Source organism: Pleurodeles waltl, chromosome 12, assembly GCF_031143425.1.
Source record: "Pleurodeles waltl isolate 20211129_DDA chromosome 12, aPleWal1.hap1.20221129, whole genome shotgun sequence".
In the NCBI taxonomy this organism is placed as follows: Eukaryota; Metazoa; Chordata; class Amphibia; order Caudata; family Salamandridae; genus Pleurodeles; species Pleurodeles waltl.
In genome coordinates this window covers 557912057-557930868 of record NC_090451.1, presented here as the reverse complement: position 1 = coordinate 557930868, position 18812 = coordinate 557912057, and the positions used below count along the sequence as shown (strand labels likewise).

The 18812-nt window shown below is 45.8% G+C and overlaps 1 protein-coding gene across 3 annotated transcripts in view; it reads left to right on the top strand.

Moving 5' to 3' along the window:
- Positions 1-18812, top strand: part of WDR59 (WD repeat domain 59) — an 813082-nt gene that overhangs the window by 534452 nt on the left and 259818 nt on the right. For all 3 annotated transcript variants that reach the window (XR_011199955.1, XM_069217643.1, XM_069217642.1), the window contains exon 19: positions 11365-11498. Coding sequence is in view for 2 of the 3 variants with exons in the window: in XM_069217643.1 (XP_069073744.1) it covers positions 11365-11498 (134 nt within the window). In the remaining variant the exon portion in view is untranslated. The remainder of the gene's footprint in view (positions 1-11364; positions 11499-18812) is intronic.

Genomic DNA, 18812 nt, shown 5'->3' with positions numbered 1-18812 from the left:
AGAGTTCTATGAGGCCATGTGTCTCATTTTTAGGTGGACCGACCCAGATACAGCGCTTACGGGCCCAAGAGGTTCGGTTGAGGAGCCTTTACGTTCAGTGCCGGTGGCTTCAGCTCTGGCCACCGAGGTCCCCTCCAGATCCACTCGCGGATCCACGCCAGGTTGGTCGCACCACTGAGACCTTCCCCGGCGCCGGGTCAATTGTCAACGCTCCTGACATCAGTAATGCCCACTAACGATGTCGACCCGATCCTTATCCCCGATGACTCTTAGTCGGAGCGGCATCATCCAATGCCGCCTCTGTCTTCGATGGGGCCTACTCACCCCAGGTCGGATTTGGACCCTTTTTCCTATGGGTACGCATTTGGGGAAGAATTGGAGGGGTTCCTGGACCCTTATGAATACCAGGATGACCCATCTTTGGCCTGGGCATAGGAATTGTGCTTGACCAGTGGACTGGCCACTTCTCCATATGCTGGCATGCTGTAGTCTCCTACCGTGGCTATGGCGGAGGGAGCGACTTATGCCACGGTGGTCAGTGGGGCGGCTGTTATGTGTTTGTATGTTTCAGACCCTTGATCATTGCAGCAAACCATCAACTGACTTTCCAAGCTGCCACAGCGTCTATCACCGTCAGTCCCAGTTCTGGATGTCTGATAGAAACTTCTAGCCACAAATTTCATACCATAAAATATTCCCCAGGCATCAGATTGGATCCGGAAAATCTTGAGCAGCACCTCTGCACTGGCGGTAGGAAGTATTGATCGGCTCCACGTCGATGACTTCTGCATCAGAAGTGGAGTGCATGGTGTCTATATAGCACCACTGCAGCACACTGGCATTAGTTCTTTTCTTTTTGCACCTTCAGCACACAGATCTAGAGGGAGCTACCGTAGTCCTTTTTTCGACTACCTTTTTCAAATTTTTGTCAAAATTCTTTTTTAGCTAACTCCCAGTGTGCATTTGGGATGTCCCTTAAAAATCCATGGAGTTTAAATCCTGTGGATCCTCACCTGGTTTGCTTGTAGTTCCTGGAGCCAGACAGTGACTACAAGGCTTGCCCAGACTGTCCCATGATGAACTCTCAAGCTCCTGGTCACCTATCACTGGATGGCTCTCCACGGCTCCAGGTCCTGATCGTGAAGAAGGTCCTGGATCCACACTCTTGAGTTCTTCCCGCTGGTTGTCTTTGCTCTCCCACTCATTGGCGGATGAGTCCCAGAAGACCAAGAAATCAGTGCTGTTTTACTTCACTGCTCCACATCAAGTCATCGGACAAGGAGCGGGAATGTCTTCTTGCCTGGCTGAGGTAAGCTGGCTTTTCGGGAAATGTCCAGATATCCCTTATGAAAATGCTGCTCAGTGGCACTGCCTGTTTGGCGAGAAGGCAGATTTGGTGCTTTAGCGCTTTAAGGACAGCAGAGCCCATTCCCTATTGTTGGGAGTCTCCATGGCCCCACGCCAGCCCCATATTGCCTTTCACCCCTTCCAGGACTATGGTGGAGTCCACTAGCCACATCCTTTTCCGCCCAGCAACCATGGGCAGCAGACTCTCCAGTCTTTTTGTAGCTGCGGACATGGTTCCAGTAAGCCTCATGGGACACAACACCAGTGGTTCACCCAATCCGAATCCTCCCCCAAAAAAATATCCCAGAGCCACAGCCTCAAAATACTTTTAAAATGCCCTCTTTCTATAATGGGCAGTTGGAGGCAAGATCCTGCACCACCTGCCCCAATGACAGTCTATCACCTCGAACAACTGGGTACTCCAAATAGTTCAGCAGGGTTATGTCCTTCTATTCAAAGAAACCACACCACCTTTGTCACTGTCTTCAGATCAGTTCACTGAGGACAATCTCCTCATGTTGCGTCAGGAAGTTCAGGCTCTTCTGACCAAACAATCAATTGAGAGGAGGCCAACATCAAAAGTAGGTTATGGTCATTGTTCCTGCTACTTTCTGAAGCCAAAGAATGACAAAGGCCTCTGCCCTTTATTAGACCTATGCTCTCTAATCTACTTACTGAAAAGGAGAGATTCAAAATGCTCATGTTTGCAAGATCCTTACTGTGGTTCTTGGAGGGTGGATCGTAGCACTGGACTAACTTGCAGGGCGCATATTTACATGTATCTGTCCTTCTGGTCCACAGGTGTTACCTATGGTTCACGGTGGGCCTAGAGCACTTTCAGTTCTCTGAGCTCCCTTTTGGCCTCACCAGCACCCCTGGGGTATTCACAAAGGTGATGGGGGTGGTAGCAGCTCATCTGCGGAGGTCAGAGGTCTCAGTCTTCCCCTATGTCGATGTCTGGTTATCGAAATCAGGCTCTCCCCAAGCAGTCGTCGGCCACCTCAAGATTACAGCGGACCTGGTGCATTCGCTGGCGAGTTCCGGCTTTGATTCAGATATTTCAGCCTTTTTCCTTGATTTCGGTGAGACTAACTCTGATGCAACTGAGTCTCGTGGCTTCCGGCATGCCGCTGGTAAAGTAGCCACACTTGCATATGTGTGCTCTACAGTGGGACCGGCAATCCCATTGGATGCTGCATCAGGGGAATCTCTCTGACCTGGTGCAGGTATCGGAAGGAATTGCAAAAGACATACAGTGGTGGTTGATGAACCACAATTGGATCAATGGCAGACTTCTCTCCCCTCCCCACCGAGACCGGTGAGTGTTAGCAGATGTGTTCCTTCTGGGTTGGGGTAGCCATTTGGAAGAGGTGTAGATCAGAGGCCTCTGGTCTCTGGTGGAGTCTCAGCTCCACAACAACTTGCTGGAGCTGAGAGGGATCCGCCTGGCATTGAAAGCCTTCCTACCCGTTGTCAAGGATCACAGACAACACCAATTCCATAGGGTATTGCAACAAACAGGGTGGGGGATGGGGTCATGGACCCTGTGTCTAGAGGCCCTGCGTCACTGGACATGGCTTGCACATCAGTCATTTTCATGGTCATACAGCATCTGGTGCCTCTCTAAACTAGGCAGATGAACTCAGCCATTGTTGCCTAGCAGATCACGAATGGCGTTTCTATCCAGAGGTGGTGCAAGGTTTCTACCACAACTGGGGAGAACTTTGGTTAGAGTTATTTGCCACCGCTGAAATGTGCAATGTTAGCACTTCTGCTTGTTGGAGTTTCTGTGGTGGCTCTTGCTTAGAGATTCATTTCATCTCCAGTGGTGCTCAGAACTCCTGTGTGCCTCCCTGCCAGTAATGCTCCTTCCTTGAGTTCTGAAGAAGATCAGGACGGACAGGACCCAAGTCATTCTTATGGCTCCGGATTGGGCATGAGATTATGGTGTCCTGAACTCTGGAGCATAAGCATCGGTCCTCTGGTCATTCTGCCTATCCTGTTGCAGCTATGGGGCACGGTTCAACACCTGAACCTGCAGAAGCACCGCCTTCATCAGTGGAGATTGAGCAGTGGCAGTTGACAGTTTTTGATCTTCCATCAGGATCCTGTGAAGTTTTGCTGTCAGCCATGCGCTCATCAACACTGTGTATGTCAGGTGTTGGGACAAGTTTGTGGCTTGGTGTGCTGAAAAGCATGTTGATATTCTTTCTGCACTGTTGTCTGAGATATTGTTGTTTTATCTTTAGCCTGACAAGGCTTTGCTTTGGCCACAGTTAAAACATATCTTTCGGCCACTTCGGCTTTCTTGCAGTTGCCAAATCAGCCTTCCCTGTTTAAGTCACCTGTTGTGACTCGTTTCCTGCAAAGACTTCAAAACAAATTTCCACCTAAAGCTTTCATTGTGCCCCAATGGGAAGTTAACTTGGTTTATCATTTTTGATGTGTTGGCCCTTTGAGTCTGTGCATAGCTGCCCATTACATTGGCCTGAAGGATTAGTAAGCTCTCTCCACACCCTCCATACACCAGCTTCTTCCCAGACAAAAGGTTCTCTGTACTTGTACCGCCTTTTTGCCAAAGGTGATGACCCCTTTCCATGTTGCTCAAATCATCATGCAGCTGACCTTCTTCACTCCGCCTCACCCCTCTAAGTAGGCAGACAGACTCTGTCATCTGGACCTGAACAAAATGCTGTCATTCTACACTGATCACACCAGGGAACATGAAGTGGATGACCAACTCTTTGTTGGGTTCGCTGGAGCAAAAAAAGGAAAAGCATTGTAGAAACAGACCATCTCCAGAATAATTGTACTCTTCATTAAGATCTGCCAGATACTGGTCAAGAAGCATTTCACTAGAGCCATGGCTTTGACCACTGTGTTAGCTTACTGACTCTCTGTCCTGGACATCTGCCAGGCTGCTATGTGGCTTCTCTGTACACCTTTACAAAACACTACTGCCTTTACAGTGAGTTCCTTTGTGATAGGCATTTTGCCTGTTCAGTCCTCCAGGACTTTTGAGTCTGAACCAGCCAACAGACCCATCTCTGGGGAGATATTGCTTTGGTATCTGTTCTGAGTTAAAGATTCTGTGGCTGGTGGTGTGTGTCAGGTGAACTTGTTACTTAACTTTGGTAACACCCTATCTGGTAGAGAATCTCTAGTTTAGAATCCTTAATGAGCATCCCAACCTCCCTGCTTCTGTGAACAGGTTTCTTCTAACTAGAAGGCCCCTGTAGGTCCTCAGTAGCTGCATGCTGGTCCATCACTCTTCTGGCGTGGCTCCATGCTTCTGGCACGAGAATGTCAGGAAAATAAACTAATCTCAGCGCATTGGGGTGGCACCTGTATAGGCATAGGGAATTTAATTTCTGGCACAGATGACACCAGCATGAAGCTGATATACGTCCCCTACCGGCATCCCTAGATGTACTGCTCAAGAGTTTCCAAATCCAATCTGACACCTGGGGAATAGTTTAAGGTAAGTTATCTATGGTTAACTATCGATAGGGTATTACAGAAGATAAGTATATAACTTGTTATTCTAAACGGGATATATGGGGCACTTGAGTGCCCGGTACAGAACCTACACTATAATGCTGCCATTTTGCTCAGCGCTGAACCCCACCTCTCTGCTTCTAAAAGTTGACCATTCGACCCTGAGTCATCCTCCATTGCTTACCATCATTTGTCCTACTTCAGGGATAGAAACTTGATTCATTGGCAAGTTTCGTGAGTTCCAACTCCATTGCCTGCTTTTGCTTGTGTGTGTGTGTATTCCAAGGATGGTCTCCATCACCGGCAGTTGAGTGCGTGCAACGAACATTTTTTTCAGACTGTTTTGGATTAAATATATATATAGTACCGGCAGTCATCTTCATTGGTAATTAATATCCTTCCTGTGTGTGGGGTGTGGGTCTTCAAAGTTCTTGGATATTACAAACAGGACTTTGAATGAGAGTTGATGTGTTCATGTCTTCAGGGCAAAGGAGTTAAATTTGACTGATAGCTCGACTTAACTCTGATTAAGGATAAAGATGTAAAAGTGTGGTACTCGATACACTGTAAGGAAGCAAAGTGTATTACTCATGTTATGGTTAATTGAAACCTTTACATGATATAAGAACACAATGTTAGCCATTATACAATCAGATTAAAAGAACAAGGGCATGCTAAAACATGAGATAACTTCTGTGAATTTCCTTATTAATACAAATCTACACAAGGTAAGGTTCAGTTTGTGGACTCTTCAATGATTGTCCTTGATGCAACCTCAAATCAAACCAGTCTTTGTTGTTAGGATAGTTAAAATCATTACAATATGTAAAGTGCTAATGTGAATTAAGAGCTAACGTTTGCATAAAGCCAGAGCTGGAGACAAAGTGGAAATGCAAGAGAAAAATAAATTATATTTTTAAAAAAGTATGCACAGAATCTGTTTGCACTGTGAGGTGTTACTTAGTTTGTATCTGTTTGGCTGTTTAGTGACTGTTCTCTTCATCATTGCCCCCTCAAACCCTTGGAGTTATTTTACAGCCCTGGAGATTATTTGCTGGTCTTCTGAGTTAATGCAGGCCAGTATGGATTGCCTACAAGAGCGCACCCCTAACTGGTTCCAAAGAGGGTCCAGCCATTGACGCCATAGGCCTAAAGTAGATTTACAAAGGCAGATGGTATGCACCAGGTCCTCGGTTGCAGTGCCACATGGACGACATCTCATTTTTACTTCTGCCTTCAACCAGGGCTTATTGAGCATGTGAGAGGGCAAAATCCCAAAGCGGATTTTCAGGAATTTGCTTTTTATCTTGCAGTTTACAACATCCCCCAAATATTGCTGTGGCTTCAAGGTCTTGTAGCTGCTTAATATTGACCAAGCATGGGAGTGCTTTTCTAGGGTTGCCCTGTTTTCTAGCAAGGATATTGTTTTAGTTATTTTGTGAATGACTCTTTTGAAAATGTCGTAGCTTGTAGCTGCTGGCCTTAGATCTGCTAGCCCTAACAGGTCAATCGATTCATCAAGATAATCTTGCGCTGGTGAACGCAGTCTCTTAGAGATTTTCCACCATGTGTGGTAGTTGATTGAATTTTCCTGGCAGAAGATGGCAAAGGCTGCACGCCTGACGTGGGACTGTTTCACTGGTCTGAACTCCAGCCTAATTCGGGCAGCTGATGTGTGACAAGGGACCTGGAGGATTTGCCTGTAGATTCATGGTATTGTTATGTCTAGATTTATTGCGTCTCCACCCGAAGAGCATCACTAGAGTCTGGACAACTTTTGCCTTGGCAATTTCTAATATGGGGCTGAATTAGTGCCCGTTTAAATGCCCAAACATAGGCCTCCCGCCAGGGCTAACTCTTTCATTTTCATTTGTAGTTTCTAATATGGGGCTGAATTAGTGCCCGTTTAAATGCCCAAACATAGGCCTCCCGCCAGGGCTAACACTTTCATTTTAATTTCCTCCTTGTGTGGTTTGAATCAGCCGTTGTTGTGAAATAAGATGACAAGTTATTTATATTCTTTAATTTCCTCTGTCTTGTTGCCTTCGAGATACCAGCTAGCTTTTCTTTTAGGTGTGCTCCTGGCCAAGAACCATGATTTTAGTCTTTTTTTCTGTTTATTTTCAATCTATTCGCAAAGGAGTATGCATGGGTAGCTCCCAGAAGGTGCTCATGCTGACCCTGGTGTAGCTTAGTAGCAACAGGCTGTCAGCGTTGAGAAGGTTTGATAGTTGTATTGAGCCTAGTTTTGGAGCTTGTGAATTCATGGAGGACAGGTCTGGAGGTAAGTCTGCCAGGAATAAGGTAAATAGAGTCTGACAGAAGTAAGTTAAATAGAGGGGGGCGAAGACAGCTCTTTGAGGCTGCTTGTTTTTTAAATGTCCCCCAATAAGTTTTCTAAGTTTGACAAGTTTATTGGAATATAGATTTTCAATCACTTTCAGAAGAAGGGGGGATGTGCTAACTTTTTAACTTTTTCCAAAGCTTTTGGCAATTCACACGGTTAAAGGCAGATTCGTAATCCATTTAACAAAGGTGGAGGGGCAGCTTTGCAATTTTGGAGGAATCGACAATGAGAGATAGAGCCATGTGCTTGTCGAAGTTCAGGTTCTCCAATTGAAGCCTGTTTAATTAGAAGGAATAATTTAATTTGAGCCGTCCCGATCGCAGAGGTGTTCCAGGCAGATCCCGGAATAAGCTTTTGCCTCATTATCGATGAGTCTATAGTTCCCTCAGTCGAGTTTGTTGCTGTCTTTGTAGATAAGGGAGATAATGAACCTCTCCATGAGGCTGATCCAACTAGAGCGAGCTTAAAAAGTGGTGCCATTGCCTCTGCTCACTTTGTCGGGTCTGTCTTATAGATTGCCTGGGGAATACCATTTAGGCCTGGAACCCCTGTGATACGCCCTGCCTTTTGAAATCTGCTGAAGTACGTCTTTGGGGGCAAAGGAAGACATGCAGCCTGAGGCTGGTGTCCGTTGTGTTGCTGAGGCAGTTCTCTGGGGCAGGTCGGCCCCAGATTTTTGCAAGTTGAAGTGGGCATCTAGGTAGGCAGCCCAGACTTCTGAGATACTGGAACCCAACTGCAATAATCCAGGTTTTCTAAAGCGTTCACCATTTTCCATAATATGTTAGCGTTATGATACATGAGATTCCAGGTAAGTTTGGCCCAGAAAGTCTCCTTATTTTCCCTCTTAACGGCCTAGATTGCTTGTTTAAATTCCTGTTTAGCTGCCTTTAGAGTGATGATGTGAGATTTCTTAAGTGTGGACTGGCGTACTGCTCAGAGGGCCTTATTAACCTTCTATTTTAGTTGTTTCAAAAAGCCGGCCTTGTGTTGTTTTTGACTGTCCAAAGATGTAGGTTCAAGTTGTCTCCTAGCTGGATTTACTCTTGTAGCAAACTGTTTGATAAAGGTATCAGTGAATGCCTCCCATTGTTCAGTGACTGAGCATGTTCATTGTCAGGTGTTTGATAGATGCATTTCCGCTTTTTGCTTCAGGAAGTCTATTGTTTAAGAGGATGATTTAACTCTTTATTTATTTTTTTTGTTTGTTTTTTAAATCTGTCCTGCACAGCCTTTGTTTTCACTCAAATTGAAAACAATTTCCAGCCCCTGGGGTAGTTGATCTCTTTTCGATCTTGGTCTCAATTTTAAAGAGAGGACCGAGCTTAACAGGGGAAGGAGTGGCAGTGGAAAGACAATTAGTGAACTTCCCTCTCTTGAATAAAAGAGAGAGGGCTGGTGGAATGCCTTTGTTGAAGCAACATTTATGGAACAGCAAACCTAGATGCCCTAATTTGCAGAGCAAGTTTTGGCCCATTGAGTCCCTCCTTCCTAGGTTTGTTTGTGCTTGTTTGTGGATTTCCCATTGCAGTTCCTGGGCCCCTACAACTTCATTCCTTGTGGATTGACCAAGACGTTTCATGTTGAAATTACCCGTCACAACTAGTAGTGAATTAGGGTGGGACGCCGCTACTTCAAGAATTTTTTCTACCAGCTTTTTTGATGTCTCGCCGCAATCCTTTTTCGTGGGTGGAGCATAAATGCTTATTAATACTATATCCTGATTCTTCCAGCTATTTTCCAACGTCAGGTGCACTGTTTGAAGATGTTCGAAGCCTGTTGGTAGTTTCTTGCTCTTGACTTTGATTGCCTTTGACAGATATACTACTAAACCTCCTCTTCTTCAACCAGATTTCTACATTTTTGATGCCTGGGATCAAGTTGTGGGAGAAGCCCAGAATTGAGACTTGCTCTTGGGCCCACAGTTCCTGTAAAGCTATAACAGCAAATGACTGTAGGATTCTTAATAGTTCTGGCTCTTCTAACTTGTCCCCCAGGCCATGCATTTTCCATGAACAGAGTCTTAAATTGGATATTCTTTGGTCTGCTCCTGCTTCTATGACATCAGTTAGCTTACTTGATGTGTGTTGGTTGGTTGGCACCACGATCCACCGCATTCGTTTCTAGGGGACTCCTTTCTCTGTTGGGTAACTGAGTGGATATTTAGGGGGAAGTGTGTAACTTTGTTTGCTTTCAGAGGCGATGCCCCTTTCACATTTCTGAGTCCCGAGTATGGCGCCAGTGAAGATTTTGTGTTCTCCATCTGATCATCTATATGCCGCCACAGAGGTACCTTGGTTTGAAGAAAGTTTCCACTATGGCCCCCCAGCACATGAATTATTTTCTCTCATTTAGAACCTTCTGGGCTGCATCTGTGTATTTCCAAGTGACCTTGGTTGAGTCACTTTAATGCCCTGGTGCTGGGCTAATGAACTGAACAGACTCAATTTTGCCAGAGTTGAATGCTGCTAGTGAGGGAATCTGATCCAGCAGTCTGATTATGTTCCCTCAATTTAAAATGCCTTCATATCCTATTAAGCAGTATTTGGGGTGAAACAGGGGCACACTTGGTACCTTTTTTTGAAAGATTCTGTTGTGAGTTCCTGTCTTGCGGTATCAAGTTGTTTATGACTCCATAGGCTTTTCGTCTATTGTGGGCTGGTGGATCTTGGATAAACTTGTATTGAGAGGATCTATTTAGAGATGATTGCCCACGGGCCAAGTGTGGTAAATTAGGTGAGGGAGATTAACTATTAGCTCCCATGCCGACAGGGATCTTGTCAATTATTTTGTCCTGCTGTTGTGCATGTGACTTCCCTTGGTCCTGGAGCATATGAGAAATACCATACCCTACCATGGTGTTTAGAAACATTCTTTTTATGAGGTGATTACTATCCAGGTTCATCGTTTCGGTATTGAATGGGGAGACATTTACTGTTCCTGAATTTTCATTGTCCCTGTGAATGGCAGCAGGGGTGACTGGACCCAAAGTAGGTGTGTCTGGCGGCTCCTCTGCTAGGGTGGAGGAGCGTCATCCCCCGCACCCTAACACCCCCCCCCCCCCACCAGCAGCAACTGCTGTAGTTCCATTCCCAAGAAAAAACATGTTTATTGCGTTTCCTTGTGAAAGGAGTGGGGCATTGGGGTCACGAGCAGTGAGGGGAGTGCACAGTGCTCAATTTCAGAACATTACGCATGCACTGATCCTAGATGAAAGCACATTCCTTTCCCGTTGAAATACCAGCAACCCCCTTACACCTTAGAATTTTATTTTCATGTGGCCACGCAGTACCTCAAGGGTCTGAGAAAGTATGACCAGATCACCCCAGAAAATTTCAGTTGGTTCTGCTGTTGCACTCGTCACATTAAAGACTTTGCATTGTAACCTTCAAGGCATAGAAACAAAGCTTGCATTCCCTACCTGGAAGGGAAGATTGAGATATTAGGTATTTGAAGCAATACATGCCACATTAGCATCACCAGGCTTCAGATCAAGAATTCAGTGTCATTTCTTGCTACTCACCCATTATCTGGTATTTCATGTCAATACATACTCTAAACCTCCACATCTCCAACAATTGATAGCAGTAGAAGATACGCCTATTGTATGTAAGTAATTACAACTGATGCATAGACCTCAGTGGTACTATATGGAGAATGGCCCAATACAGTGAACAAGCTGTACTTACACCGCCCTCTTTTGCGCCACCTTCATCTTGTGGCACACTTTGATGGTTGTATAAACTTTTCCCCTCCAGACGTGCAAATACAAAATTGCAAAGATTAGCCAATCATTACTGCTTAGATTTAGGTAGTAGGGCCAGATAATTGTTTTTTAAAAACGTCCTCTACCCAAATTGTTAGACATAGCTGGGGAAATATTTCAAGCATGAAGAGTGTCCTATACACTGAAGTGAAGTGGTTGTGTCAGTGGTTCCATATCTTACAAATCTCTTGTTTTATTCTTTTCTTTCCTAGTCTTGAACTTTCATGCAGATGGTGCACTAATTTGTCTGCTTCTCCATTTCAAACTATTCCAAAATATACTCTGTTGAATGCTCATCTATTTCAGAGTGAACTAGAATCCATTGTCTGTATTATAATGTTGGGCCTGTGTTGCACTGCATTTCTTTGCAGCTCCCTGTGCTAACACATAGATTTCTCCTTTCCAGAAATCGCGTCGCTGGAAAATGAAGAGAGAGAATGCGGACACCAACAGTCGCCCCATCAAGGCTGCTGGGAAAGTGATAATCCAGGACATCTCCTGTCTGCTGCCTGTGCATAAGTCACTGGGGGAGCTGTATATGTAAGGAGGTTTTCTGAGCATTCCTGGGCAGGTGATGATGGGCACTGTCCTAAATAAAGTGCCCATTGATTGTCCAATATGTGCTTTTCTCTCTTACAGCTTCACTTCAACTAAGTAGGACTATGTCTATTTGGATCTGACTCTGGGCTATTTCTTTCCAACGAGGCCGACAAGAGCTGTCTCTCTCTCTCTCTCTCTCTCTCTCTCTCTCTCTCTCTCTGTCTCTCTCTCTCTGTCTCTCTCTCTCTGTCTCTCTCTCTCTGTCTCTCTCTCTCTGTCTCTCTCTCTCTGTCTCTCTCTCTCTCTCTCTCTCTCTCTCTCTCTCTCTCTCTCTCTCTCTCTTCCCAGCTCTCTCCAATGTTCTTGTTTTGTCTCTTTCTACTTTAGTTTCTCTCCAGTGCATCTTGCTTCTGTAGCCTTTCCTCTATTTGCCTCATAAGTCATTCCACTTTGACCTTCTGTTATAGACTTTTTTTCTTCATGTCTGTTTTTATTAGGAGCATGTGGTCCAGTATTCTGCTCTGTCAACGTGAACCCATATATTTCTGTCGTCCCCCTTGCCCTGCCTCTGTCTCCCTTGGGATGGTTCGCTCAGCCTACCGAGCCATGTATGATTACAGACATCATGCCGGTTTTCCAGGCCTGCATAACACAAGGGCACTTAGGCTGTCCTTGTAAAAAGTATTGCCACTGTCCCTGGAAATGTAGAAACTAAATACTACAGCAAGTTCATTAAAGTGCCAAGAATCTCCTTTTGGTTGGTGTAAGGGTGGGTGCGCCAGTTCAGACAGCTTGTGTAATTTTTTTTTTTTTGTAAAAATGAGTAAGACTAATATTTTATTAAATAAATATGCAGCAATTTTAGGAAGGTGTGTGTCACACTTGGGGAATTTGCAGTAAATATATTGCTAACACCTGGCTAAACAGAGGTTTAGGCAGTGCTGCACAGGGACTCATAGTAACAATTATGTGATATTAACCTAGTATTAGCAAAGTATTTTGACTGCTTTCAAACACTTCAAAAGGTGCTTTCTTATAATATATATATATATATATATAATGCCATGTGTAGCTGCAGATACACATCCTATGCATATCTATTCCGAGATCTAGTATTGGGCTCGGAGTGTTGTTACAAGTTGTTTTTCTTCGAAGAAGTGTTTTCGAGTCACAGGATCGAGTGATTCCTCCTCTTCGGCTCCATTGCGCATGGGCATCGACTCCATGTTAGATTATTTTCTTTCAGCCATCGGGTTCGGACGCGTTTCCTTTTTCTCTGATAGTTTGAGTCAGAAAAGTTTCAAAACTCTCTATCTCCCGTCGGTATTGTTTAGATCGCGTTCCATCTTCTATCGACACTTCGGTACCGTCGGATCAAACATTTTTACACGCCCTTTGGGGCACCAGCACCCAACTCAGGCCTAGTCGGGCCGACCATGTGGAAGCCTCATAGACCGTACTCCATTCCGCTTTTGTCCTCGGTGCCACGCTAAATTCCCCTACACAGACCAACATCTCGTCTGTAATCTCTGCCTTTCCCCAGACCATAGGGAAGAAAATTGCGAGGCCTGCAGATCCTTCCGTTCCAAGAAAACGCTCCGAGACAGAAGAGCACGGAGCCTCGAGATGGCATCCAAAAGCACCGAACGTCTCGACGTCGAAGAGGAGGATATCATGCAGACTGCTGTCTCTGTTCGACGATCTGACTCCGAGCAGGAGTCTGAGGAGGACCAACCGGTCACAGCAGGACAGCACGTGAGTACGCCTGCCGCAGTCCCAGTCAAGCCCAAACATAAGGCCTTGGCGACGCCACTGCCGGAAGGCCATGGCTCGACCCAGAAAAAGACCTTTGGTGACCAACCCACAACTTCGGCACCGAAAAAGGCCACTCCTCCCAAGCCATTGGACTCGAGCTGAAGCTCTGTCCGAACCCAGCAAACATCAATCTTTCGAGTCGAAATCTCGAAAATCGTTTTCGGATCCGAGACCATCCTCAACTCTCACTTTTTTGATACCGAAAAAAACAGCTTCGGAGCCGAAAAAGCCTATTTACACAGAGGAGCATGGACTTTCACAGGCTCTTAAAGAAAGCCATAAAGCTACTGAGGAACACTCACAAGTGGAGGCAATGGATGAAAGGCAAGCCAGGATTCACATCCATAAAGAGACTGGCAGAATTTTAACAGCACCTCTTCCAAAACCAAAGAGGAAATTAGCCTTTCAAGAGGAATTGGAGATTGCACAGCCTCCAGTTACAGTGCCAAGAACAAAGGAGAAATCTCCACCTCCTCCGTTTTCTCCTCCTCAGTCTTCTGATCACTCTCCACGTTTACTTATCTCTCCCCCTACTAGTCCTACACCTATGCAGTCACCAGCACAATCATTCGATTCGCATCAGGACAATGTGGATCCATGGGATCTTTATGATCCAGACCCCATTCCAGACAACAACGCAGATTGCTATCTCTCTAAGCCTTGACCACCAGAGGATAGTACAGGCTACACTCAGGCCATAGATAGGGCGGCATCCTATTACAGTGTTGCTATGCATTCCGAACCATTAGAGGATGACTTCCTTTTTAATACACTCTCCTCCACACATGCAACTTATCAGTCGCTTCCCATGCTCCCCGGCATGTTAAAACATGCCGACCAAATATTCAAGGAGCCAGTAAATGCAAGAATAATTACTCCTAGGGTGGAGAAAAAATATAAGCCACCTCCTTCTGATCCTGTCTTTATCACCCAACAGTTACCTCCAGACTCAGTAGTCGTAAGCACAGCCAGAAAAAGAGCAAGCTCGCAGTCATCAGGTGATGCACCCCCACCAGATAAGGAGAGTAGGAAGTTTGATGCTGCGGGGAAAAGGGTGGCATCTCAGGCAGCCAACCAGTGGAGGATAGCCAACTCTCAGGCATTGTTGGCTAGATACGACAGGGCCTACTGGGATGAGATGAAAGACATAATTCATCATCTCCCCAAGGAACAGCAAAAGAGGGCACAACAAATAGTAGAGGAAGGGTAAGCCATCACCAATAATCAGATCAGGTCAGCCCTAGACTCTGCAGATACAGCAGCCAGAACGATCAACACTGCTGTAACCATACTAACACACTCATGGCTTAGATCTTCAGGATTCAAACCTGAAATACAATAAGCAGTCCTCAATATGCTGTTTAACCAAAAACAACTTTTTGGCCCAGAGGTGGACACGGCAATTGAAACAATGAAAAAAGATTCAGACACTGCAAAGGCCATGGGTGCTGTCTATACACATAATAAAGGTGGATTTAGAGCCCAAACTGCGGAGGCATCCACCTCACAGCCAAAGTCAGCCTACCAACCTCAATATCAACGAGGTGGTTTCAAAGGAACTTGTAGAGGCCAGTACCCCAGAGGCAGCGGAAAATATCAAATAGCAAAACAAGCCTCACAACAAACTAAGCATTGACTTGTGCCATGCCTTCCCAATTCACACCTCACCTGTGGTGGGAAAACTGCAAAGGTTCCACAACAATTGGCTACCCATTACCACAGACAGCTGGGTATTATCAATTATCCGCAACAGCTATTGCATAGAATTAACACAAACTCCACCAAATATTCCACCAAAACAACACACAAGCTATCCACAGAACATATTGCTCTGTTGCAAGAGAAAGTAAAATCTCTATTACTCAAACAAGCAATAGAAGCTGTGCCACAAAATCAAATAGGGACAGTAGTTTACTCACTGTTTTCCTCATTCCCAAAAAGGACGTGACCTTAAGGCCAATATTAGATCTCTGAACCCTCAATCTTTACATCCTGTAAGAACATTTTCACATGGTAACACTACAGGATGTTATCTCACTACTTCAACAACACAATTTCATTGCAACATTAGACCTCAAGGATGCGTATTTTCACATACCCATCTATCCAGTGCACAGAAAATATCTCAGGTTTGTCATTCAAGGAAAGCATTATCAATTCAAAGTGTTACCCATCGGATTAACAGCAGCTCCCAGGGTATTCACAAAATGCCTGGCAGTAGTTGCAGCCTACTTAAGAAGGCAACACATTCATGTCTTTCCATATCTCGACAATTGGCTAATAAAATCAAACAGTCATACACAGTGTCAAAACCATGGCTATTATGTAATACAAACCCTGCACACCCTAGGGTTCTCCATAAACTACCAAAAGTCACAACTACAACCTGCGCAAATTCAACAATATTTAGGGGCAACACTAAATACTCAAAGAGCACTAGCAAGCCCAAATCCGCAAAGAATACAAGCATTTCACAATATATTAGCACAAGCACAAATACAGACAGGCCAACAGTACACTGTCAAATTCGTCATGAAAGTATTGAGTATGATGGCATCCTGTATTGTGATTGTTCCACATGCAAGACTAAACATGCGGCCCTTGCAATAGTGCCTTGCACAGCAATGGTCACAAGGTCAACTTTAAGATCTAGTGTTGATAGACCGCCAAACATACATGTCCTTTCAGTGGTGGAATTCCACAAACCTAAACAAAGGGCGGCCATTTCAAGACCCCGTGCCTCAGACCATACTTACAACAGATGAATCAATGATTGGCTGGGGAGCTCACCTCAACAATCACAACTTTCAAGGACAATGGGGAACCAAACACAAACAGTTACACATAAATCACTTAGAGTTTGTTAGCTGTATTCCTAGCACTCAAAGCTTTTCAGTCTCTTCTCACTCACAAGAATATCCTTATCAAAACAGACACCATGACAAAAATGTATTACTAAACAAGGAGGGAGGCATTCGTCCCAACTCCAAAGAATTTGGCAATGGGCAATCCACAACAAGATTCACCTGGCAGCACAATACATTCCAGGGATACATAACCAATTAACAGATGTTCTCAGCAGAAATCATCAACAAACACACGAGTGGGAGATTCACCCTCAAGTACTTCAACAATATTTTCAACAATGGGGAACACCAGACATAGATCTGTTCGCCACCAGCGAAAACGCAAAATGCCCACATCCCCTATCCAAGCTCAATGCTCTATGGATCAATTGGTCAGGGATATTTGCTTATGCTTTTCCCTCTTGCCCACTCATTCCATTTCTAGTCATCAAACTGCATCAAAACACGCTCAAGCTGATACTCATAGTGCCAACATGGGCACGCCAACCGTGGTACACAACACTATTAGACCTGTCAGTAGTACCACATATCAAACTCCCAAACAGACCAGATTTGTTGACACAAAACAAATGGCAAATCATCTTGAATATCTAGAGTGTTAAATTGCATGCAATTGCTCGGGAGATAGGTAGGCAATGTGGACAATATTGATGGGGTCCTCATTAACCAGTCCTACTTGATCTGTAAGGATACTATGGGTCTGTCCGACAGCATGGCCCAGTAAATGTGCATATCTGATAGAGACTTCTAGTTGCAGATTCCGTAACTTTGAATTTCCCCAGGTGTCAGACTGGATCTGGACATTTTTCTTCGAGCAGTACCTCTGCACGCCATCAGGTGTGGTCAGTCGACTCTGTTCGCGTCGTGTTCGCTGTGATGACGTCGCAGTCATATATAGGCGCTGACGTTGGTTCTTTTTTTTCTGCGCCAGCCTACGTGCAGATCCAGAGAGAGCTACCTCAGTCATTTATTTACTACGTTGACGCTTTTGTCGGAGTGTTTTGATGAGTTCGTGGATGCCTCAAGGGATTTCCTGCAAGACCGGATTCAAGCTCTGCGACTCCTGTCACCGAACTATGTCGGTGACTGATCCGCACCTCATGTGTCTTTGGTGCCTGAAGCGCGATTACGACCCGAAGTCGTGCTCTGAGTTTGTGCCATGAACCCGAAAGCTTTGAGGGATCGTTCCGTAAAGCTCATGGTGGCCCGACACTTGACTGCGCAGCGCTCACGGTCTCCTTCGAGAGAAAGGTCTCGAGACCGGCCACGGAGTAACTACCACTCCTCGTCCTCCGAGTCATCAGGACATTCGGGTCACAAAAAGAAGTAGTCGAAGAAGGACAAGCGTTCTTCGACTTCACCCCGTCGATCGGACAATGCGATGTGGAAAGAGTGTCGACGCTCTAGGCCTCTGTCATCGGAGCCTTCACCTGGGTCGGCTCAGCGTTTCCCCTACTTCCCGGGAGCCTGAGCCACCCCTGCCCAGTTTAAAGAATTTTATGATGCAATGCGCCTCATTTTTGGGCATTCTGACCCACCTTCGGCGCCTTTGGGCACAGGTGAGACGGTGGGGGCCCACTCGGGTTCAAAGTTGCAGCTTCGGAGGGTCCCTCCAGATCCAATCGCGGATCCGTCCTGACGCCGGTCATGCCACAGTGACCTTCCCCGGTGTCGGGTCAGACGTCGACGCTCCCGATGTCATTGGACACACAATTGACATCAATCCCATCCTCATACCTGACAACCCAGAGCCGGAACGACGTCGCTCGATGCCGTTTCCGTTCTCTATGGGCACTCCTGGGCCCAGGGTTGATCCAGACCCTTATTCTTGTAGGTATGTATACAGGGAGAGTATGGAGGGGACGATGGACCCTTTAGAATACCAGCTTGACCCTCAAATGGACGAGGTGCAGAATTTGGGTGATGCCAGTGGTCTAGACACCTCCCTTAGCACTGGTATGCTCTCGTCTCCTACTGTGGCTACGGAGGAGGGTACTTCTTATTCCATGGTGGTGAGAAGGGCGGCTGAGGTCCTGGACCTCGAGCTACCTTCTGTGGAGGTTAGGCCTAATTCCCTAAGCCGGGGTCTTCCTTTTCCGTACCCCTTCTTCCCTTTAATGAAGCACTGACAGATGTCCTTTTTGTTACTTGGTCCAGACCCAGCACCGGGGCTCCTGTGAATAGGACGATTGCACATTGCCATCTTCCTGCGCCGTCAGGCCCAAAATTCCTCACCCAACACCCCACGCCTGAGAGCCTTGTCATCTAGGCTTCTTCATCTGGCGCATTCCCTTCCGCACCCCCGGATAGGGAATCAAAAAGACTGGATAATTTGGGGAAGAAGTTGTTTTCTTCCAACAGTCTAGTGCTGCGGTCCGTGAACACCGCATGCCTTTTGGACCCCTATTCTCATTCTCTCTGGGATACGGTCGTGCAAGTGCTGCCTAGGGTTCTGGAGAAGGCCCGGACTATCCTTTCCCAAGCCGTAACAGATGGGAGGGATGCAACGAAGATCATGATTCGTTGTGGACTGGATATGACCGACTTTCTGGGCAGATCGGTTGCATCAGCGGTGGCATTGAGATGCCACGCCTGGCTGAGAACATCTGGCTTTTCAGGGGATGTCCAGCAA